The following is a 23,806-nucleotide window of genomic DNA, read 5'->3' on the forward strand; positions in this document are numbered from 1 at the left end:
CTACCAACTTCATGTCCTGTCACGTTGGGGGTCCCGCCAACTCTATGTCCCGTGCCGTTGGAGGCCCCACCGACTACTCTTCTGCCGGGGGTCCTGCCAACTCTATGTCCCGTGCCGTTGGAGGCCCCACCGACTACTCTTCTGCCGGGGGTCCTGCCAACCCTATGTCCCGTGCCGTTGGAGCCCCCGCCGACGATTCTTCTGCCGGGGTTCCTGCCAACCCTGTGTCCTGTGCCGTTGGAGGTCCTGCCGACTACTCTTCTGCCGGGGGTCCTGCCAACCCTATGTCCTGTCCCGTTGGGGGTCCCGCTGAGAGTCCTGCCAATCCCATGTCTTGTTCCTTTGGAGGTCCAGCCGCCACCTGTCTCGCCGGGGGTCCTGCCAACTCCTGGTCCTCTTCCGTGGGGGATCCTGCCGAAGCCTGTCCCACCGGCTCGGGTTCCTGCCCGGCCTCCGGAGCTGTCCCGTCGGCGCCTTCCTGCCCATCCTCCGGAGTTGTTCCGTCGCCACCTGCTTTGCCCTCGAGCCCAGCCCCCTGAGAGCCGCGGTCTTCGGCTTCCTGCCCGGCCCCCCGAGTGCTGTGGTCTTCGCCCTTGAGCCCGGCCCCCTGAGTGCCGCGGTCTTCGCCCTCGAGCCCGGCCCCCTGACTCTTCCTGCCGCTGCCTTCGACCTCATGCTCGGCCCCCTGAGTTCGCCCACTGTGGCCTTCGCCCCTCCATGGACTCTGCCTTGCTCCCGGGCCATCCGCCCAAGACCCCCTCCATGGTCTCTGCCTTGCCCCCGGGCCATCTGCCCGAGACCCCCTCAATGGTCTCTGCCTTGCCCCCGGGCCGTCTGCCCGAGACCCCCTCCATGGTCTCTGCCTTGCCCCCGGGCCGTCCGCACGAGATCCCTTCCGGGTCCTCCGCTGTGCCCCTGGGTTATCAGCTCAATCCCGTCCTCCTGACCCCTCCATCCACCCTGGTGGCCCTAGTGATGCGGTAATTGCTTTACATCTACGTTTTTTTTGGTACCACTTTAAAATAAGACTACCCTTATAAAGTGTAGTAACTCACGGGAGGCTTCTTGTGAGCATAGAGGAGTTTATTGGTTTCTGGTAGAACCGAACTGCGACTCAGGTTCGCCACACACTTAGCATAACAACGTAGCCCACAGTTGTTCTTCTATGCTATTTGAACGGCAACAGCTTCAATGTCGCAGTGCCACCTAGTGGACTGGTGAACTAACATGCAATATGTATATACAACATAAAGGGTTTACGAATTGTTTGTAATTAGTTTATTAATTAGGTTGTGAACACTTTATAAATCATTAATAAGCTTTTATAAGACATGAGGTAGACAGGGCAACTGTGACCGGTTGCTTGCCAAATAGTGAGCCCACATTTATCTGTACTGCTAAGCCTTATATTGGCTACCTAGCTTACTTTGTCTTCTTCATCAGCCAGCATCCTTGGTATCTGTTGCTCACTGAGTTGGTTCTCCCCCCATCCATCTTGATGTTTCTAGGCATCTCTTATGACAATTTATGAATGAGTTACTAACATTTATAACTGCCAAAAGGGAGCCTTATTGTAAAGTGTAAAACACATTCCCATTTATGAATGAGTTACTACCATTTATAACTACTGAAAGGGTGCGTCGTTTTTAAGTTTAATACACATACATTTATGAATGAGTTATAACATTCACGCTTACCTAATACACATTTTTCACATGAAATGCAAAGTAAGATGCAAAAGAGCCAAGCAAAACATTTTATTCACACATGAAGAAAATTAGGACTTAAAGTTGTGTGTGTGATGCGTAGTGCAGTAGATCTGTGGTAGTAGTGCTTGTATTTAGTGCATGCTGCATGCTACTCTGCTTTCAGCTACTGCCGCCGGCTAGCCCTCCACAGGGTGAAAAGAGGAGCCGAGTGTGTAGGTCTCCTTTTGCTGGTACAAAGCCGCTCCACCGCCAAGACTCCTGCAGTGCCTCCTCGTGGCCACACACGGTAACTGGGTACCGTGAGGTCCCAGGCTAAACTGTAGGGGATCTCGGAGCAACATTGGGCCCCAGAGGCAAGGCGCGCAGGCCCATCGGTGTGTGGACATGCCCTGGCGCCTGCCAACCCCTGTCCCAGCTATGGGTAAATACAGGGGTAGACATTAAGGGTAAAATGTCACTGGCCCTCCGGGCCGGTGGAATTGTATTATCACTGGTCAGAGTAACAGTTCGTTCAGACACTGGGAGCCAGGTCAGCCGGATTCTGATTCATATACATCGTTAAGGATCTCTTCCAAGCACTGGTGGGACAGAAGCTGTACTGGCAAATATCCCTTCTACTGCTATGATGGTGAGCATTACTTATATTCTATCAAGTACATAGCCTTCAATCACTTTGGCATTTAGATATTGGCAAACTTAAAGTCCGTGGTGGAATGTAGTGAAGTTACATTTACTGATGTATTTTTCCTGTTTGTTTTTAGACCTACAAAAAAAACATGTGAAGATTGTGAGGGTGGAAATGAAGTCAGATCCGTCCTTAGACTTCAATGACGAAGCTGTGTCCAATGTCATTTTACAGGAAGTACGTTTTTATCTTTAAAATGTCATAACAACATCATGACAAGCTTATTTCTTTATAAAGGAGTGTATTCATCTTCTCTTGTTGTTAAGCACCTTCCCCCCGATACCGGGGGAAACGCGCCATCTGAGGAAACAGCGTCTGAGGGCATCTTAATATTTAATAAACTAATGTTTTATATCCATGTAACGGGAAGAAACTCATCTAACGGATCATTTTTATTTATTTAAAAAAAAAAACACACAATGCTAACCCTGAGCCTCTGAATTAGCAACGAGCGAAAAATGCTAACAGATTACTGCACAGAAACTCACTCGTAAAACCCTTATTATTTATCTTTTCTGCACATCCAACCCATCGATTCGCATTGTGAGAGGACTCAGAATCGATGGGTACATACATGATAAGAACTCGCGGAGATAATAACAAGAACAGACATCAAAACATGTGGTGCTAGGTAGCTAAAACCGGCAACATGGCCTACCTTGGTCGTTGTCTGGTCAAAACTGGTCTTCAATGGCATTAAGAACGATAAAAACGCTGCTGAAGTGAATCCATAGGTTACTCCAATGTGTCCCTTTGAAATGATTTCTGATAATCCATAAGCAATAAACCCTGCTTTTCCGTTTCCAGATGTCAGAGCGAGAGATAGCTTAACTCATGCAAAATAGTGATGTGTCGGTCGCGAACAAGCCTTTTAAGTGAACGACGGGAGCCGGCCCGCGAACGAGCCGTTTTTTTTGTTTTTTTGCGGAGGGATCTAGATCGGCATGAAGGCACATTATACAATGTGCAATGTGCAAATTATCCCGCTTATTACAAGGCCACATTCTCAACAAAGTAACGACATGACTCCCAATATTAATTGAAACGCTTTTATGGATTTAGAAAATGATTTTATTGATTTAAAAAATAGTTGTATGTATTTATTTAAATTGACATGCATCCGCTAAGAAAAATAGTCCGTTGTTACTGTTTGAACTAACGTAGCAACGGCAGGAACTGCTTCGATAGTGTTTTTGAGGAGCTTTTTTATTACAGATTTGAAAACATCGTTGCTTGCTTTAAAAGTAGCACAATTCATGATGTCAAACCTTGGAAAGTATCTAGATATCCCTGCCCTAATGCCAAAGTAACTGCACACTGAATATGTGTCGCAGGTTTGATGTCTATGTCTGGACCACTGCGTAAAAAGGAGGGTTTCTGCCCCGTTACTTCTCTTCTTACTTCTATAAGAATAAAACACGAAAGAGGGAGATCTCTTTTTCTCCCCCTCTTCTGACAGCCCAGCAGCTGATCTCAGAGCACGCTCCCCTCTCCTGCAGGGGGGCGTGGTCAGCTGCAGCTCACAGAATCAGCCCCCTGCAAAAACAGCGCTGGAAAGAGAAAATAGAGCGAAATGAGGCATGGCTAAAATGCAGGATCTACTGCTACTACTACTCAAAGGATGTATTGAATAATTTAAGTGATATATGTGTACACATATACATCATTTATTAGTCAAAACAGGGCTACATTTGATTTAATTAAAAGTTATAATATGTGGTAAACTGAAGATCCGTTTGGGAGCCGAAAGAGCCGGCTCTTCTTGGTGAGCCGAGCCGAATGATCCGGCTCACCAAGAAGAGCCGGAATTCCCATCACTAATACATGCGCAAAGCCCCCAACTTTTTGTGTTAATGTTGGTGTCGATGTGAAAACTCCCCTTCGATGCTATTGGCTCTAACGGTCAGAACGAGATGCTAATCACCAAAATCGACCAATGGGTTCCAGAGAAACGGTAAAAACGCTAATTTCCACCCAAATCACCTCAGAGGTGGAGTTTTTTTTTGCTAAACCTCTCTAAAAAGGTCAAATGTCACTTGTTTTGCATCAATCTCGATACAGGGTACTTATTATATGTTGTACTTTGAATTCCTAAAGCTTTTAGTCTACCTTACCATCGTTCAAGGGTAGTTTTCACTATAAGTAAAAAATAATTTTTGGACAGACACTCTAATTTACAGTTTTTTACTATGTTCAATCTGAATTTTCTTTAAAATAAAAAACATCTAGGCTATATTGATTCTGCACTTTGCTACATCCAACTCACAGGTTTATCATTACTTTGAGAAAAAAGATTATTAATTTAATCGTTTTAGAAGGGAAGATATGGTCATTTGTTCTGGGAATGTTATTTTCGAGCCTGAGACCTGAAAAACAGGCTCAGGGCTTAACAGGTTAAATAGCTCAAACTGAAGTACCAGGGGCTCGACCTTCAGTGGAGTCCAAGATGGGAAGATTTTCCATGAAAAAGAGAAAAAGAAAACTAATGAAGAAGAGGCTATTGTGAAATGATCTGCAGTGCCAGACAAGACATTACATTTACTCCTGAGCTTCTGTATGCACTTTATGCTTCCTTTTGAAAAGTGCTTTCTGATGCATTTGGCAAATACGAGTTATTTTAAAGGTCCCCTATTATACTGTTTTTCATCAATATATTATAGGTCTCAGATATACAAAACACGTCTCTGAAGTGTTTGGCTCGAAATACCAAACAGATCGTTGCAGCATCCCATAATCCCCTCTGTTTCAGCCCTGTTTCAAAAGTGCTGATTATGTGTCTGTAGCTTTAAATGCAAATGAGCTGCTGCTGGCCACGCCCCTCTGAAAGCTGATTGGTTAAAAAAAAACACAATAGTGCTCTAGACAGGGGTTTCAAACTCAAAGCCCCGGGGGACAAATCCGGCCCGTGACTTCATTTTCTGTGGCCCGCAAGAGCTCTGAAAGAATACAATATGTTTATTATACGGTTGAATGCCACATTACAGAAGCACATTGTCCATAAACTGCATGTCCCACAATCCATCTAATTTTGTGACGTGCACACTGAAGAGACTTGCCCTAGACTTCTGCTTTTCAGACGTAGTTAATTATGAAGTTGTTACCCTATCTGATAATATTCAACGCAAAGGCAATAATGTAATATGATAGATTATTTGATATATTTATAGATGTATTTATATGGTCTTAAAGTTTAGCACTGGCTTTTAATACTAGTTGAACATAACATTTTGATATTTGTTTGTTTTTATATGTTTCTAGTTATTGTGCTTTTTATCTTGTTTAATTATTTTACTCCTATTGTGTTATTTTATATGTGTTCCCTGTACAGCACTTTGGTCAACTGAGGTTGTTTTAAATGTGCAATATAAATAAATAAAGATTGAGACTGAGATTGAAAGTTACAACCGACCCTTTGAGTGCAACCATGATGCTAATGTGGCCCATGATGAAATTGAGTTTGACACCCCTGCTGTAGGAGGAGATTCAGGTGATTAGGTGGGCGGATGCAACAGAAGGGTTAAGGCAACAAAAACAAACACTTCACTTTTTTTTTCTTTATGAATAACTTTATGTTCCCCCGTTATATTGCATTAAAAAGGCTGACAATAGTAATACAGCGAGACAAGCTTGAGTGAAAAGGCAATACTCGATGAAAAATGACGGAGGAATCAGATGTAATCCACATCTGACCTGCAGCACTGCTCGAGACTAAATACCTGCATATGATGTACATAACTATAGCTTGTACTGTTATGGTGCTTCCGTAATAATACAGTGGTAAAAACAAAATACAAAACAGATTTAAGGTGGCAGTGAAATATCTGGAGTTTGTTACAGTAGAGTCTTTAACCAACTGAGCGATGAGAGCAAACTGACCTTTATATTTTGAATGTGTGAAAACATAAAATGAGTTATTTCCTGAATATAATACCAGTCAAACAGTAATGCCAACCTGTGGATTTGTTATTTCACCACCTGGCATTCCCAGCAACGCATTACAATCATGTTTTTGTAGAAAAAGTATTATTAATTACATAATGAGTTAACACTGAGAAGTCACAGACCTCCGAGATGTTTGTGTGTGTCACTGCTACAGCGATGATGCATTCGGGCGGTTGAAACTGAGTCTATACTGCGGCGAGATGCATCACACGCAACAAATTCAACGACAGAAAATGAAGTGGCTCAAAAAGTGGCAATCTTTGACTTTATATTAAATTATTCCCTGCAATTAATATGCGTTAGGGATTTCTACCCTAACAGTTAGTGGTGCGATTCATAATGGCCTTTTTATAACATGTCACAAAAACAACTTCTAATAGTTTTGTTGTTATAACAAATAAAAAGAACATACTGTACTCTTCATTTGTTAATCTACTGACTTTTTTCCTCCTCACACACCTATCAAAGAGCTTATTTACACACGGGTAAAAACATCTCCTCCACTTGATCAGTTCCCCAATGGAAGTGTCCCTTGAATATCATCTGGCTATAAAATTCTCCTAATTCATGAGGAAAAAAATACACGTCTTTCCTCACTTCCTAATGTTATGCTTGCAGATTTTTCCTTCTGCTTCCCTTTGCCCTTAGTCTCGCCTACAGGTGTTTCTTCACGTCGGGCCCCCCCCCCTCCGCCCTGTGGCACTCTGTTCGGATGGGGCTCAGCAGCTGGAGCAGGTCCTGCAGCGCTGTTCTGATCTGATCGCCAAACTTATGTGCATCCTGCAGGGCAGACATAGAGCAAATAAGAAATAGCATTTCACACAACCTCATCCAATAAGATCTGATTTCACCTGTATTCATCTGTACATCTCAAAAACCTTACTACCCTGGGTGTTAAAAGAGCTGTGCTCAAAACAATTAGTCATGTCTCAAGTATTTAAATCCTATTCTGCATATTTAAATTTCCTTTATCAATAAAAGCAGTCTTTAAAAGGTCTCCTATTATGCTATTTAAAAAAAGGAATGTGTTATGGGTCTCAGATATATACAAATATATAAAAAAAACATGTCTATGAGTGTTAGCGATGCTTGCTAATGTAAACAAAGACCATATTACGTCCAAAACTGTCGGGCATTGTTTCTGATAGCAACGTTTCTGATAGGGCCGTGCGTCCACATTTCCGATATTACATCATACCGGATCAGCTCGGTTGCATTAAAGGTCCCCTTTAAATGTTACTTATGTAGAGCAGTTTGTTTATTGTATTACATTACTCCTTTTATTGAACTCACAGTTTCTGGACACGAGTGCTTGCACGAGATGTGGAAGTTCAATATGTTATCCCCCATAAAGGAGTAGGACACGCCGTAACCGTCATCAGCCACCTGAAAGAGACACACACTATATTTATACTCATGGCTGCTTAATGAGTACAAGAACACAGAGCCACTTTCATTCAAAAAAAGTAGCTGGGTTGTATCTGTTAATATGAGAAAGAAAATAAGTACTAAGAATGTTGGCATGTTTTATTTTACAGGTTCAAGACTGAAGAAAAAGGGAAAGACTAGTACGGTAAATAAAACCAGTAAAATGACAGCAATTGTGCGTTTATTTCTAGGGCTGTACCAAGTGTTTTTCAATAAAGCTCATTATGATCTTTCAATCATCACTGGAATTTTTGTTTTTTGTTATTGTGGTCATACATGGGTCAGTGTAGCAGAAATACAGGGTTTTAAAAAAAAGAAATAATTTGCATTTGTCAATATTTTGATGACATTTGAAGCTATTTGGTACAGCCCTGTTTATTTATTGTTTCCAGGACAACCATCAAACAGTTTAGTAACTTTGTGAGAGAAGCACTGACCGGTCCAAAGCCCCCTCCACAGGAGACGTACTCTGGGTGGTTGACGATATCAAACATCTCCACGTGCATCGGAGACTGACTGGTGGATAGCCGCCAGGGCTCGGACAGCACCTGAAACACGTAGATATTAAATTGAATAATGAACTGAACTTGTTATAAATATGAAAATGCCAGAGGGGAGAAATGAACCTCTTTCAAGAAGGGAGACTCCACTCCGAGGTATTTGGACACCACGTAGAGGCAGAACAGATGTCTGTCGATGCCAGATCCAGTCATAGCCAGGCGATACAGATTCTGGTGCTTTTCTGACGCTTCCTGGAACAAATGCCTGCACACATGCGACGGCTGGAGGGGAAAGGCAAGAGCGGCATGACTGCTTTGCATAGAAACGGTATGATTTATGAGAGGAAAATAGCAATTCACACTCAAACAGGTCCTATATTTAACATTTTATAAAATACTTTTCTCACACTGTATAAAATAATGATATCAAAGAGACGGTTTCCATGGTCTCACCTCTCCATTCTCAAGCGCTCGGACAAAGGCACTGCTCTCGTTGGAGCAGGAGCGCACCGTCTCCGTCCTGCCCTCCTTAAACAGACGGGTCATGGAGGCTTCGTACGTCAGACAGAATCTCCTCTGGTCCTGGAAAGACAAAACAAAATTCACAGATAAAGTTGACGGTGGCACATTAAATGTAATGTAGTCCACAGCGCTTCAGAGGGAGGCTCACCCTGTAGTAGGCCAGCTGCAGAACCATCTGGATGAAGGCGTCTGGACTGACTCGGCACTTCTTGATCCTCCCTTTGCCAAATTCTTGGTAGGCAAAAACGTGAATATCGACATCATCAGCGAGGGCCTGGGCCACAGCCAGAGACTGTGAGATCTGCTCCTCACACTGAGACACACAGGCAGACAGTTTACATCAACAGGACGGAGATACTGACACCACTGCACTCAGTGTGCTTTCAAAATAATGTTGTATCCCCTGATAAGCAAAGACAATGTCCATGTTGTTACTTCAAAACGTTAGCAGCATTTCACCGCTTTTAAAATGTCATAAACATGAAATATATGTATAAAAAGTATTGTGCTATATTTGTTTTAGAACATTTTTATTTTTGTGTTTAAAACCATTAAAAAAAAAAACATTTATTAAACAAAACGTGACACAAGTCACCAATTATCAAAATGAAACAATAAACTAAATTACACTTAAACAGACGGAAATACAGAATTAAACCGATGCATCCTGATAAATACAACATATCAAAAGGCATAACTACATAAATAAACAACAAAACATAAGATATATAATAAAAAATACACTCAAAGCAATTGCGCAGTTGAACATTAAAATAATTCCTTGAAAACACCTGATCAAAATTCAAAATAAGGGTAAAACAATGAGAAATTGCCTTATTGTTTCGGTAAATTAGGCAGCTGTTAGAATAACCTCATTAGCAGTGATTTTGATTTTATAATTGAAGCATTATCATTTCAGACAGACCTTTTGATGCATGCATAAAAAGCTAATAGGGGTTGCTGCCAACACAGGAGCAGGAGCCTGTTTTCTGAAGCTAAAAACTAAGGGAAGTAAGTGAAGTGTGTGACTGGATGACTCACCTCTGGAGAGATTTCCCAGCTGAGCTTCTGTGGCGGGGGGAGAGATGAGTCCACCTCTCCTTTGCAGTGACCCTCTGCATTGTAACCGAGCTGGAAGCAGTCAGTGGACAACGTTTGCTGGAAACAAACAATAAATCACAATAAGTGATGACCTCTCAGAAAGAAAACGGTGTGGACTTTTCTCTCATGTTCCTCACCTGCCACAAGTGTGACAACACCGGAGCATCGGCCCACGAGTGCTCTCCATTCACGCCCATTTTTCCGTTCTTGTAGAAAATAACTGTGAAGGATTTGTCAAACCACCTGCATGTCAATGAAGGTAAAACAACATAACGTTAAAGGAAAACCGAACTTCTTACACGTTCACAGGACAGTGATTAATGAGGCGTAAAATGACCTGTCATAACATTTCCCATGCAACAGGGATTTGGCGTATGCATCTAAACTAGCCGGGTCGTCTGCGATCACGCCCTGCTCCTCGTCATCCAGGGACACAAAGAAGGCGGCTTTCTCTATGCAGTCCAGAGAGCGTTTGTTCACCCCGCTGCTGAAATACTTCATCCTGGCTTCGGCCCATGGAATTCTGGGAGGGAGGAGATGATGGTAAGACATGAGGGTTGCAGAGCGATATGTGATATGATCTCCGGTGGCTTCTCAAACTGACCTGTCTCCAGCAGTCAGGGCCCCCAGTTTGGCCTCTCCTGTTGAAGGAGCTGAGGGGTCATCCAGGATCCTCTGAATTTGGGTTTCGATCTCCCGGGGCGACAGGAGCCGGCCTGCCTGGTACATCCTGAGCCGGAAGTAGCGCCCGTTGTGGTACACCGCGATGTAGTCACTGTCCTGCCAATGCTGCACGGTGTCTTCGCACAGAAAAGGAAATACACATATTTGGTTAATTGAGGCAAGTCACACACATAGAAATACATGAACTGAAGGGATGTATCTGTATTCTTGTGCCTAGGTTTTGTTTATCTTTTGGGGCATCTTCTCTGTCCTACAGGCATTGCATTTTTCTGACTTGAGTTTTCAGTTTGTTTTCAAAATGCAGTACACAACTGTATCGGCAACATGTCCTGGTGACATTATTTAGATAAAATGACACACGAAAAGAATAAATATACTACATAGACAATGTGCTTGTGTTTTGTCGAAAGATGTCGTGTGATCTGACTCTACTTGACTGATCATCTTGAAAATCTCAAACACATTTCCAGTGTTATTATTATTGGTTAAAATATGATTGGGCCAGTTGTGTACAAATATAAATACTACCTGTTAGTCTTCCAGGGATTCGACAAGTGGCAAACATCTGCTCAAATTGATAGGAACAGCAAGGAACTGCAGACCTCATCATCAACTGAGCGGGGAAAAGAAGGAAGGCCCGGTTCAAGAAGAAAGGAAAAAAAGACAAGGAGTGTTGGGATGCAACAGGGTGAGGAAGAAAAAGGTGAGAAAATAAAAAATGTGTGGGCAGAAGAAAAGAGATATTAGTTAGAGACAGAAACCCAGACAATGAGAGCAGCAGGCGAGAGGAGACAGATGAGAGAAGACAGGTCGGCCTCTGCAGCAGACATATTATGACTCAGTCACACACACACACTGTCCTATAGGGCTCAGACACCTTCAGTTCGCCTCATTCGCTCTGAGGCAAGCAGTGTGTTGGCATTTTTCAGAAGCTACGAGTTCAGACTGGATCACATATCAGCACAGCGAGAAACGTCACGTCGCCACAGCGTGTGTCTGATGTGCGTGTCAGTCTCTTTACCGGTCTCCTCTCCAGGAATGCGTGTGCTGTTGAAAAGCCTCTCACACTGAGCTGAACACAGGGGAATGACAGTGCCTGGTATGCGGGTCTGGGAAACGGAGAGGCGAGAGCAGAGGAGGGAACGTAGAATCGAACGAAAAAAGAGGAAACGAGGAAAGTAGATGAAGAGAAATCAAGCGAGTGAAAGGAGTACAAAAGGAAGGGGGGGGGGGGGAGAGATGAGCATGGTATGAGAACATGAGGGAAATGTCTCCACAAAAGCTAAACAAATAAATGGAGATGCACACACTTTCTTATCATTAACAGGCATACACACAAACTGCCATGGATGGATGTCACTCACACATTTAAAACACAAACTGATGCTCTCAAACATCTGTATTGTAATAATCATATATTTTAGCTAAGAAATATCCCATTGTTTCTGTTACAATAGCAAAAAGACATGAATAATGAACGCCTCCTTATAAATGGTTGACTTGTAGGTCAAACTCACAGGTCTGAGCTCCTCTTTGTTGAGTTTCCGGCGGTAGAGGAAGTGTGCGTGGAGGCTGTTGCCGGCCCGAGCCGCCTGGATGGGCGTGGGCGTCACGTACATGAAGTCCTGGAGAGAGAGAGGGCACAGAAACAGGAAGTCAGGAGAAGGATGAACACGGGTCACTTTCATTGAAACAAAAGGGATCCATAAGTACATCTGAGAAGTTGGGTGTAGTTTGCTGTCTTACATTAGTAGCTACATAATGTTTAACACATGTATGTTTAACTGATCAAGGAAATAGTTCCAAAAGATATAGATTTAATGAAAAGTCCAATGATATATACACTAACATCTCTGCATATGACAAACACACACAAATGAGTCACAAAATAAATTATTGAATATCTTAAATGCCATCAAACTGAATAAATTAACTGGTTAGGGCTGTTAAAGTCAACATGTCCACCATTAAAATAGGGGACAATGTACTGTGAGCTGATCATTATTGTCATAAAGCAGGACGCATTAATACAGGGAGATCACTAATTTGACACAAATTATTGATTGGTAATTTTTTTTATAAATGCTTCCACTGAAAAAAATGTTCCCTTGCTTTGACAGGAGATTGAACTGCGTACATAGCAACAGTCTGCTATTGAAAAATAACCAACTGTATGGCTGCTTTACTCGACCAATCAGAATCGACTATTAAAACCAAGCCATTTCATTAGAGTCAAATATACATTGGGATAACAGCAGGTTGTATTAGACATTTTCTTAAAACAAAACGATTTTCCTACCATGCCGTAATAGTTACTGTTGACCATTATTGGGCTTCGTCCACGTAGATAGACATATTCCTCCCACCAGTCACTAACCTGGAGGATTCAAACACGAAGAAATGGTGAGAAAGCTAATCCTTCAGCCAACGGGCAAACACATCACTTACATATTCGGACAGGATGAATTATTTAAACCACAGAGCCTCACAAAGATATACATTTTTAATGGAATTTTAGATGTCCTTTTCCCTGCTTTGCTTTGAACATTTGAGTGACGTTTGAAGTGGTCACAGTTAAACACTGCGGTGGTCCACTTACGTAGTTGGTGGCCCAGAGGGCTTTGAGTTTGAGGTACCACTGCAGCCGGTTACCCAACGTGCTCTCAAACTCTGACGCCAGCTGGGTCATGCGTTCAAACTCTGTGTCGTCCATCAGAGGACGCACCGATTCCAAATGCTGAACAGAGAAGATGTGCAAAGAAAACAAGAGTAAGTGTCATTCAGAGGACTTAAAATAAAGAAAAACAAATATGGAAACAGAAAAAGGTTAGTAAATCAATGAATATACATAAATGAAAGCCTGCAGTTGGTAATGTGGAAGTCTTATAACAACACAAACACATCTAATTCCGCTTATTTAACACAAAATCTCTTATTTTGTCAAATATATCTCAACTAGCTTGGAGCCAGACGTAAACAAAGGAAATGTGATAATAAAGAGGAAGAAGATGCTGATAGTGAGGAGGGATCCATCTGTTTAATGTTCAGTTATCAGCGTGTGTTCACTTCCTCTGCTTCATGTGACGCCTCACCCTCTTCACTGTGTCCTTGATGGCCGGCACAGGAAGGTTTGGCAGCGAGCCCTGGTAGCTGTAGAGCAGCGGCTTCCTGCCAGAGAAGATCCGCACTAGCGCCTGGCAGAGAAACACACCAATACAGAGAGGCTAAACACACAATATTAAAAAGGGAGGGCACAGGGCACACATGGTTGGTACTACATATCTTAAACATAATATATATTTATATGCTTTGACATTCCCAAAACCATAAGAAAGCACTTGAATTTATTACCGTTTTTATTTTTTATTTGCACATTACATTTTTTTCTTTTTCGTATATTACAGTTTTTTCTTGCTGTCTTGATTTTGTCTTAATATTGTTGAAACATTTATAATTACTGTTTTACAAATACATCAAAAAATCTATTATAAAGGTGATTACATGATTTGTTTTACAGTCTTCTTTTTATATAAGTGTAAAATATATTATATGAAATAAGAATTTCTTGAACAACATGACCTTGTTCCCAGTGAGCGTGAAACATGACACTATACTTATTGTATTTTTAAGAACAGCATAGGCTGAAAGTAGTGAAAGTCTGAATTAGTCAACAGCAACTAATTGAAATGAGTATCAAGCGGCACTGACCACCCAGACTTTGGTGGTGGTGGACATCTTGCCGTGCTTCTCGAACATCCAGCGGTGGTAGGAGAGCAGCTGCTTGAGGCACATGCGCATGGTGAAGATGAGCAGGAGCCACAGCATGGTGCTGAAGAGCAATGCTGACACCAACGTCTGGCACTGGTTACTCATGGACTGGCTGCAAATACACAGAGGGACAAAAGAAGAACAGTGAATACAAATAGAACTTAAACAGAAAAATAAAAATCTACCTTTTTGATCAAATTCCTCTATATCGATATTTTGGCGATATTGTATGGTTGACCATTGATCATTTTACGAAATATTTACAAAATGAGATTTCTGATAAATAATCATCAGTAATGTGGATTTAATGTGGCCCAATTCTGCGTTTGGGGTTTTCCCTTTCCGGTAATGTGTTATATGGGTTTTTGTGCATGTAAATGCTCTGCAAGGGCTAAAATCCCATCTCTAAGCGGTTGACCAATCACAACAGAGCCAGCCAGCTAACCAATCAGAGCAGACTAGGCTCTGGTTTCAGACAGAGGGTGAAAAGAGGTGCTGCAGCACAGGCAGTATCAGAACAATAAAGACCTTTTTTAACATTAAAGTATGTAAACATGTCACAGTATAGGCATAAAATACAAATATGAACATGATGGGGCCCCTTTAATGACATATTGGTAAGAGGAAAATAATAGAAGAGCTAACAGAGTCATCACAAAAATGTAAATACTATATAGTATTTCAGACTATTAAACAGAAGGAAATACAGCACTAACTATATTATGATAACAAATCTAAATGGATATCTAGTCTCACATCATGATATATATACAATATAGATATATTGCCCAGCCTATGTATAGCTATATACAACCCTCTCGTGTAAGCAAGAGACAAAAATAAACAAATACATGTATTACAGGAGACTATTAGTTAACAATGGGAAGCGGGGAGGCCTGTTTAAACCACACACACTATACTGTACATCTCTCTGTGACACAATGTACAATCAGGGAAAGGGAATATTGTGTGTCCGCGGCTGAAGATGAATCATTACCCATCTCATAAAGTCACGAGACGTGTTACCTGACGGGCAGGTTCTCCTGTATCTTGGCTATGAGTCCCATGGAGGGGTCGGAGCGTGTGTACATAGTAGCCAGAATCGCTATGACGACAAACAGCCAGGAGGAAGGACTGGCAGGGTAAACCCCCGTCACCACGCTGTTCTGTAAACAAGAGAAGAGAGATTGATGCCATTCTTCCTGTTTACAGTCAGCACACTGACATGCAGTTATGATCAAGAGTACCTACATACTAAGGTCTTACCTGCATTTCGCTCATTTTCAGACACTAACCTGACTTACACGTCTAACCACTTTGAATTTAACTGTGACTTTAAAGCTATTGCAGCAGGAGTTGGTATGAAATGCTCACAGATAAAAATTTTTTTTTTAATTATTATCCACATTGCTCCCAAAAAATCAATGCGTGATCAAACAAAGACTTGAGGATACCCACATGCATCCTTAAAAGAAAAATCACTATCAGTAAGCCGTCTTTTTCAGAAGTGCCCTTTATATAGGATCATACAAGCAAAACTAACACAACATATCCATCAACTAACATTTCAAGACAACCCTGTATTATAAAGCCTGAGTTTATTTCAATTATTGAAATAAAATACAAGTAACTTTTATTAGTGTACAAGAGCTGCAGGTGACAGCGAGAACTATGTGATCATTAGAGACAGTTTTAGGGTACTACAAACAAGTGCGTCAGCCAGAGTGAAGATACCTTGAGTCCAATGATGCGTTTCTTCCAGGAGCGCACACCGGAGAGGTAGATCTCAGTGAAGGCCTGGTGGGACAGCCGCAGATCGATGCCCTCTCGAGTGACCGTGAACTGGAAGGCCACGGCCTGGTGGGCTTCAGCCATGATGACTGAACACGGTGAGAGGAACAGAAGAGAAGACACAGGAAACGTTTTCTTTAACTGTCAATTAGCCAAAGACTCGAGGAAAAAAATAGTGTTGTATCAGTAAAGCGGTATACCTCAATATTAAAGTTGACGGATTTCATACAATGTACATTTCATATCTCCTGTATTGAAAAAACCCTGACTTAAAATGTGTGTAGGATAGAGGTATCGAATACTGCGCACATTCATATTGTGAAAATTATTAAGAAACATAGGACATATTATGATTCATTTAACATGCTTTAGCATATGTACACAAACAACCTTTAGTTATACATAATGTTATAGTTCCAAGCTACTTCTTTTAAATCAGATTTTTGGTTCCGTTTTTACTCCTTTAAGACCCATTGTAAGTGATCATTCTCAAACATTTAAATGTAGCCCTTCCCAGATGTACAAATACACTGATGTGCATGCCTCCTCAAATCCAGAGATGATAACCAGCAACATATTTTGTAAAAACTATTTAAATATTCTGTCAGACAACGCAGATAATTCTAAGGTTGACTGCTCAAGTAAAGATGTAACCTTAACACTAACATCCGTCTTTCGCTGGTGAAGTGAAAGTCCTGCCAGCTTGGGGGTTTGTGGTTAGACACAATCCTCACGTTTCTAATGAGGCGATAAATGTGACATTTAGATACTCAGGGGGAGAATACAATACTGAGAAGTGCACGCAGCTATCCAACAAGAAAAATAAACAAGAAGGCCAACATAGGTTAACTAACGCTTTCAGATCACGATTCCTGTGTGCAGCAGCTGGTGGGAAACTGAGCTCTGAAGGCGGTAGAAAGGACACACGGATGATTAAATGCCAAATATGTGTGTGTTCTCCGGGTTAAACACTTTCATTCAATGCATGATTTTAACAGAAGCTCAAAAAGAGACACATTCTTTATGGGTCATTTTAGAATGTAGAGAAACTGATGGAGTTGTGGGGGAAAGCCCTGACTGGCGGCTGATGGGATTCGGTATATTTGTTGAGGGCAACAACTGCTTCACTCCACAAAGGGAAATTGATTTTCCTCCACAAATAGGCTATGGATGATGCCCTGAGGTTGAGTCACTCTGACACTGGACTGCGCCCTGTGGAGGGCATGTCTGCTCTTGCTGTGTGTTTTACAATAGCAAACACACACACACACAAACATAACTCCCTCATCGTCCCTTGCTTGCATTGAGGAGCTGCCCTTGAGGTCGAATCTGGCAGATACAGTCGTGCCTATTCCCAAAACTATAGGGGAGCACAATTTGGAAAAAAGTTACTCATTGCGATTCATTTTGACTGAATACAATTGCGGTATAATTCAGGATTTAAGAGGGAAGAATCCGTTTGTAGTCAAAATTCTCATTGCATTAAAAAATATTCCAAATAACCATGGCGTTAATTTTAAATCAGATTCTTACAAAACAAATCTAACTTCTGTTAAGTCTGTAGAATACTATTTGCAGGCCGGGATATTTTTCTGTATCAAAAGGGCCTTTTATCACATAATTAGCTTTTAATATTGTGCTTCCTGATATTTACATACTGCAATTTGCAACTGCAGTTCAATGTTGTGCAGCCCTACCAAATAACCTGCTCAGTTCAGCGCTGAATGTAGACACACCTCTCTGAGGTGTATTTTGGCTGAACACCTAAACAACTTGGCATCCTTCTTTTTTTTTAAACTGCCAGACAGAAAGATAGCAGATCAATATTAGAGAGAACAGAAAGAGGAGAAATTGGGTCCGGCACAGTGTGTGTTAACTAGGTGAAAGGTGAACACCTCTGTAGGGAATCATATAATGCAAGAGACAGTGACACACATGATCCGAAATATGAGATTCTTTTTCTGGATTTCCAGATATTCCATATGCCCTTTTTTGGATGAAATTGTTTAAACTATATTTTGTTTAGCTGGACATTATTTGAGCAAACACTTTTGATTGGTTGTTCACTCAGGTGTTCTCCAGTTGAAGAATTGGGCTAAATTGGTTTTCTTTTGAATATGCGCCGATGTTCTTATTACAGTAACGGCAGTCCACAGGTAGGACTTTCGTTAAAGATTTGAAAAGACAAAAAGACTGTGAAGCTCCCTAGATACACATCTCTTGCAAAATAACCATCGTCTTTTTTATCACTTCATTAAACTGTATAAAACATTATAATCTGCTGGTCTTTAAGCTGGTTTACTGAAAAACACAATATATCTTTGTTGATAACAATCTATTTTTAAAGTTACTCTCTTCAGTGGAGGAATGCTAATGTCAGGAGAGTCTTTTGTTGAGGGGTACATCCATTTATATCCAGATATTCCAAGTACACAACTATAAAGCCACTGTAAGCCATTGCCCAATATATGTACAGTGTTTTATGAGGCAGGCCTGGTTATGTTTCAATGCTTAACAAGCAGAACACCTCTGACCTGCAGCAGCTAATGTGTAAACTCTATAGAGAAAAAATATATATACAGTCTAAAAGAGAAACATTAGCACTCACTGTACTTCTGATTATATGAGGCCTATGATAGGACCACTTCCATAAAGTCAACATGTTTTGTTTGTTAAGCAAATATAGCTTACAGTCAAGATCACCCTGAGCTCTTTTGGTCCCAGTTAAAGAGCAGACAGTTATTTAAGCCAACATTTATCTCTAAGTAAATATTTAAAAACGCCAGAATGTCCTGTTTGTTGTTTAGTTTAGTTTGAGTTCATTTGGGGCAATTATAATAAAACAAAACATGTACACATTAAGCAGATCATAGGCTACAAACTGATTCATGTGTTTGAAGAATACAACTCAACTAAACAACCATCAGTATGATGATATTTGTGTTAGCTAGCTATAACATTTGTATTATATTACATTAAAATTAAACAAAAAGTAGAATTTGATTCAGCAGTACAAACAGTAACGTGTCACAGCTTCACGTTTTGAGTCATACACCTCTTATTGTTATTATAACTAAAAGGTCCACAGTAATATTAGCTTTTATGCTACAAATAATACAAAAAGCCAATACAACTGATGCACTATCTGGCGTTTGAGCTAGCTAACTACAGCTAGCCTTGTTAGCCGAGCGTCCAGCCCATTAGCTAACGGATGCTTCACGTTCATGGGAAGATGCGACTGCTTTTCCCATCATTGCAACGCAGTATAACACTGCCACAACCCCGATAGCATACCTGTTGTTGTTTACGATATTTCCAGGATCCAGGGTAGCATGGAATCGACTGCTAAATCCTCACTACGTCCAAGTGTGTGTTTGTGAGTGTCGGCCTTGTCTACTGGACTGGATGCTCCTGGATCTATGTCCTGGATGGAGCAGCTGCTACCTTCACAGACTGTGGGAAATGTCGGATTCACGCAGTGCTGGTGAGCTGTTCGATGTCTAGCTGTTACGTTCAAGGGGAGGAGAAAAGCCCCCATGTCAACATATGCCAGTAGTTCATTTTCCTTCAACTAATTTAGAATCTGTGAACAGTACCAGCTACTTCCATAATTGTATGGTCACCTTTTAAAAAATATACTGCTACTTAGTTTTTGTTTAATTTACTTCTTGTGTTTTTATTATTAATAACGTTTGCCTACTTTTTCGTTCATCTTTTACTTTATCTCCACTATGCTTCTGTTGTAATCACAGTCTATGGTTGTAATACTGTAAATGTCCCCATTGCAGGACAAATTTGTCTTTCAATATGGATTACAATGTTTTACCTCTCTACTGTCGTATTCTAAGAAAAATACATCTACAAAAGGTAAATGACTGACAGGCTTTTCTTGATATATTTTCATTTTTTTTCATACTAAGAATATTAACTACAGTCACTTTCTGATTCATTTTTCTGAACAAAAATGTTACGTTTGTTTAAGTGGACTAAGAAACTCCCATCTCTGCACTGAAAACAGTGAAAAACTCAATTGTCAATCAAAGGAAAACCATAAGAAGTCATTTAAAAAAACTCCGGGAAAAAGTAGTGAGTAGATCTTGGGCACATTTTTCTGCCGAATGACTCTTCTAAGGTTAATAATTACTTTTTAGCGTATGTTTATCTTGTTTGAACGCTAATGCCCATTGAGATTGAAGTTATAATTATGATCAAATAATGTTTGCATGCAGATGATAGAACTATTCAAAGCTTACTTTGTTAGCCTTTGTGCAGAGTATTAAAAAAAAACGGTAAGGCAAGGCAAGTTTATTTATATAGCACCTTTCAACACAATGCAATTCAAGGTGCTTTACAAAAATGAAAGACATTCAGACAAAGGAATTTAAAAACAGTCATTAAAAAGAAAAGATTATAGAATAAACAATAAAAGAAAAAATACATGAATACAAAGTTACAGTGCAGTTTAAGATATGAATAGTTCACACAGAAGTTCCACTTTACTGATGCCTTTCTTTAAGGTTTCTCCAAACATGAGCTGTGTACGCTTATAATATGGCACATACTTCCCGAGCAGCATACACAGAGAAAATCCGCCAGGACAAACTCCCTAGACACTGATTCCCTGGGGTTACTAGCCCCAAATGTTCATTAACCAAAAACGAAACTCAACGGCTCAGTTTCAATTAAAAGCAGCGGCAAAAAGATAAGTCTTCAGCCTGGATTTAAAAGTAGTAAGAGTTGCAGCGGACCTGCAGGTTTCTGGGAGTTTGTTCCAGATATTTGGAGCATAATAACTGAACGCTGCTTCTCCATGTTTAGTTCTGACTCTGGGGACAGAAAGCAGACCAGTCCCTGAATACCTGAGAGATCTGGATGTTTCATAATTTAGCAGGAGATCAGAAACGTATTTTGGGCCTAAACCATTCAAAGCTTTATAAACCAGCAGCAATATTTTGAAATCAATTCTTTGACACACAGGAAGCCAGTGTAAAGACTTCAGAACAGGAGTGATGTGATCCAATTTCTTAGTGTTAGTGAGGACTCGAGCAGCGGTGTTCTGAATCAGCTGCAGCTTTCTAATAGATTGTTTAGTGAGACCTGTGAAGACACCATTACAGTAGTCCAGTCTACTGAAGATAAAAGCATGGACAAGTTTTTCCAGATCCTGCTGTGACATTAGTCTTTTAATCCTAGATATGTTCTTTAGGTGATAGTAGGCTGATTTAGTAACTGTTTTAATGTGACTGTTGAAACTCAGGTCAGAGTCCATGACACCTAGATTTCTGGCTTTATCTGTTGCTTTGAACATTGCAGACTGAAGTTCAGCGCTAACTTTTATACGTTCTGCCTTGGCTCCAAAAACAATTACCTCAGTTTTATCTTTGTTTAATTGGAGAAAGTTCTGACACATCCAGTCATTGATTTGTTCAATGCACTTACTCAGTGTTTGAATTGGAGAATAGTCTCCTGGTGAAATGGTTATGTACATTTGTGTGTCATCCGCATAGCTATGGTAACTTATTTTGTTGTTCTTCATTATCTGAGCCAGTGGTAGCATGTAGACCTTAAAGAGAAGAGGCCCCAAGATGGAGCCTTGAGGTACCCCGCATGTCATATTTGTCAACTCAGATGTGTATTTACCGATAGAAACAAAGTTGTTTCTGTCCTTTAAGTAGGATTCAAACCAATTTAGAACTGTTGATGAAAGTCCCACCCGGTTTTCCAGTCCGTCTAGTAATAAGTTGTGGTCAACAGTGTCAAACGCAGCGCTGAGATCTAATAATACTAACACTGACATTCTGCCACTGTCTGTGTTTAAGTGGATGTCATTGAAGACCTTTACAAGAGCAGTCTCAGTGCTGTGGTTTGGACGAAAGCCTGACTGGAACACATCAAAACAGTTATTTAAATGCAAGAAATTACTCAACTGTTGAAAAACGACTTTTTCAATGATTTTACCTAGAAATGGCAGGTTTGGGCCTGTAATTGTTCATTACTGAAGCTTCTAGATTCTGCTTTTTTAAGAGCGGTTTACAATAAGACTACCCTTATAAAGGATTCATAAAGGGTTTATAATTAGGTTGTTAACACTTCACACACAATCATTAAGAACCATTTATAAACCAGTTCTAAAATAGTTTTCATACATCAACACAGGCTCACTATTTGGCAAGATGACTAAGCCTTATATTGGCTACCGAGCTTACTTCGTCTTCTTCATCAGCCAGCATCCTTGGTATCTATTGTTCACTGAGTTGATTCCCCCCCTTCCATCTCGATGTTTCTTGGCATCTCTTTATGACCATTTATTAATGAGTTACTAACATTTATAGTTGCCAAAAGGGAGCCTTATTGTAAAGTGTAAAACACATTCCCATTAATTAATGAGTTACTACCATTTCAAATAAGGCTTAGCAGTACAGATAAATGTGGGCTCACTATTTGGCAAGCAGCCGGTCACAGTTGCCCTGTTCATCTCATGTCTTATAAAAGCTTATTAATGATTTATAAAGTGTTCACAACCAAATTAATAAATGAATTACAAACTATTCGTAAACCCTTTATAAGGGTGGTCTTATTGTAAAGTGGTACCAAAAAAAACAGCCACATAAAATGAACAGACAGCATTTTAACCCAGAAACTAAATAGACACACACATGAATTTAGGGTTTATTATTGTAACCATAACAATAAGGTGGATCTCTCTTTATTTTGACCATCAATTCAATCATAATTGTTCTTTTTATCACAGGCAATAGTTATAATAGTGCACTTTTTATATTTAAATTATGATACAGACATTTCTTTTTTTTTGTATACACCTTATTCTACTGACCCTTATGAATGGAGAATAGTTTACAATCTTAGCCAGAGTTGGGTCAATGATAGTGAAGGTGACGTCGTGACGAGAAAAGATGAAAGTGGTGATGGTGCGTAATCAAAGAGTGTGCACGGACAGTGAGGCAAACAACTTTGTACAGTTTCTCTCGTGATGAAGGCTACACAACGGGTGAAGAGGCAGACAGACAGGTCAAAGGGGACAAGGCTAAAAAGCAAGAGATGAAGCGAAATAGCAAGCATTTAATGCATGAGAGAAATGATGTGCCTGTTAGCGTTTGGCTGTTAGTTCATGTAGTATTCCTGGGTCAGTTTAAAACTCTGTACACTCAAAATGCATCTGCTGCAAAGTTTTCATCTCACTCTCACTCAGCCGCCATCCACCCGTCGCACACACACACACACACACACAGACACACACACACGTTACCAGGGATAAGCGCGATAAATATGATGTGACATAAACAAATATCATCAGAGAGGTATGATGAGAGCAACTTGTCAGTGATGCTCAAAAAACAGTGATAATGAGAATTGAAGTAGGTAACTTGTATTAGCTTTTGTTGGCATTAAATCTAATCAAATACATGACACAATCAACCACCTGACCAAAAAAATAAATAGATGGATACGTTAGTGAATAAATATAAAAAAGGAAATAATAACCAGAACTGTAGCACTGTGTGTCTCTCTGAAAACATTCTGCACTTTTGTTGCATATTGTGCTGTATGGAAGACTGGTGAAAAACATCGACTAGTTTGATAGAGTGCTGGAGGAATACGTGACTGTCCGAGCTGCTACGTCTGCTTGCAGGATGGTGCGACTCTCTGGTGGTGAG

The 23,806-nt window shown here is 40.7% G+C and overlaps 1 protein-coding gene across 4 annotated transcripts in view; it reads right to left on the reverse strand.

The window, feature by feature from the left end:
- The window catches only part of LOC307023663 (carnitine O-palmitoyltransferase 1, liver isoform), a 45,548-nt gene extending 25,905 nt beyond the window's left edge, over nucleotides 1-19,643 (reverse strand). Inside the window, exons 1-19 of one of the 4 annotated variants that reach the window (XM_079657103.1) lie at nucleotides 19,425-19,630; nucleotides 16,074-16,219; nucleotides 15,366-15,505; nucleotides 14,280-14,451; nucleotides 13,664-13,765; nucleotides 13,171-13,308; nucleotides 12,871-12,948; nucleotides 12,089-12,196; nucleotides 11,100-11,184; nucleotides 10,492-10,687; nucleotides 10,225-10,410; nucleotides 10,025-10,130; nucleotides 9,828-9,944; nucleotides 8,935-9,099; nucleotides 8,718-8,846; nucleotides 8,391-8,546; nucleotides 8,202-8,312; nucleotides 7,630-7,722; nucleotides 6,588-7,116 (exon numbers count right to left, since the gene is read on the reverse strand). In XM_079657103.1, the coding sequence (XP_079513229.1) occupies nucleotides 6,991-7,116; nucleotides 7,630-7,722; nucleotides 8,202-8,312; nucleotides 8,391-8,546; nucleotides 8,718-8,846; nucleotides 8,935-9,099; nucleotides 9,828-9,944; nucleotides 10,025-10,130; nucleotides 10,225-10,410; nucleotides 10,492-10,687; nucleotides 11,100-11,184; nucleotides 12,089-12,196; nucleotides 12,871-12,948; nucleotides 13,171-13,308; nucleotides 13,664-13,765; nucleotides 14,280-14,451; nucleotides 15,366-15,505; nucleotides 16,074-16,214 (2,349 nt within the window). In that variant the 5' untranslated portion in view covers nucleotides 16,215-16,219; nucleotides 19,425-19,630 and the 3' untranslated portion in view covers nucleotides 6,588-6,990. Of the gene's footprint in view, nucleotides 1-6,587; nucleotides 7,117-7,629; nucleotides 7,723-8,201; nucleotides 8,313-8,390; nucleotides 8,547-8,717; nucleotides 8,847-8,934; nucleotides 9,100-9,827; nucleotides 9,945-10,024; nucleotides 10,131-10,224; nucleotides 10,411-10,491; nucleotides 10,688-11,099; nucleotides 11,185-11,592; nucleotides 11,681-12,088; nucleotides 12,197-12,870; nucleotides 12,949-13,170; nucleotides 13,309-13,663; nucleotides 13,766-14,279; nucleotides 14,452-15,365; nucleotides 15,506-16,073; nucleotides 16,220-19,424 lie in introns of those variants that run through there. The other 3 variants (XM_079657102.1, XM_079657100.1, XM_079657101.1) reach the window with 3 other exon arrangements.
- Between the last annotated feature and the right edge of the window lie 4,163 nt (nucleotides 19,644-23,806).

Source organism: Notothenia rossii (genome assembly GCF_949606895.1).
Source record: "Notothenia rossii genome assembly, chromosome: 11".
Taxonomy (NCBI): domain Eukaryota; kingdom Metazoa; phylum Chordata; class Actinopteri; order Perciformes; family Nototheniidae; genus Notothenia; species Notothenia rossii.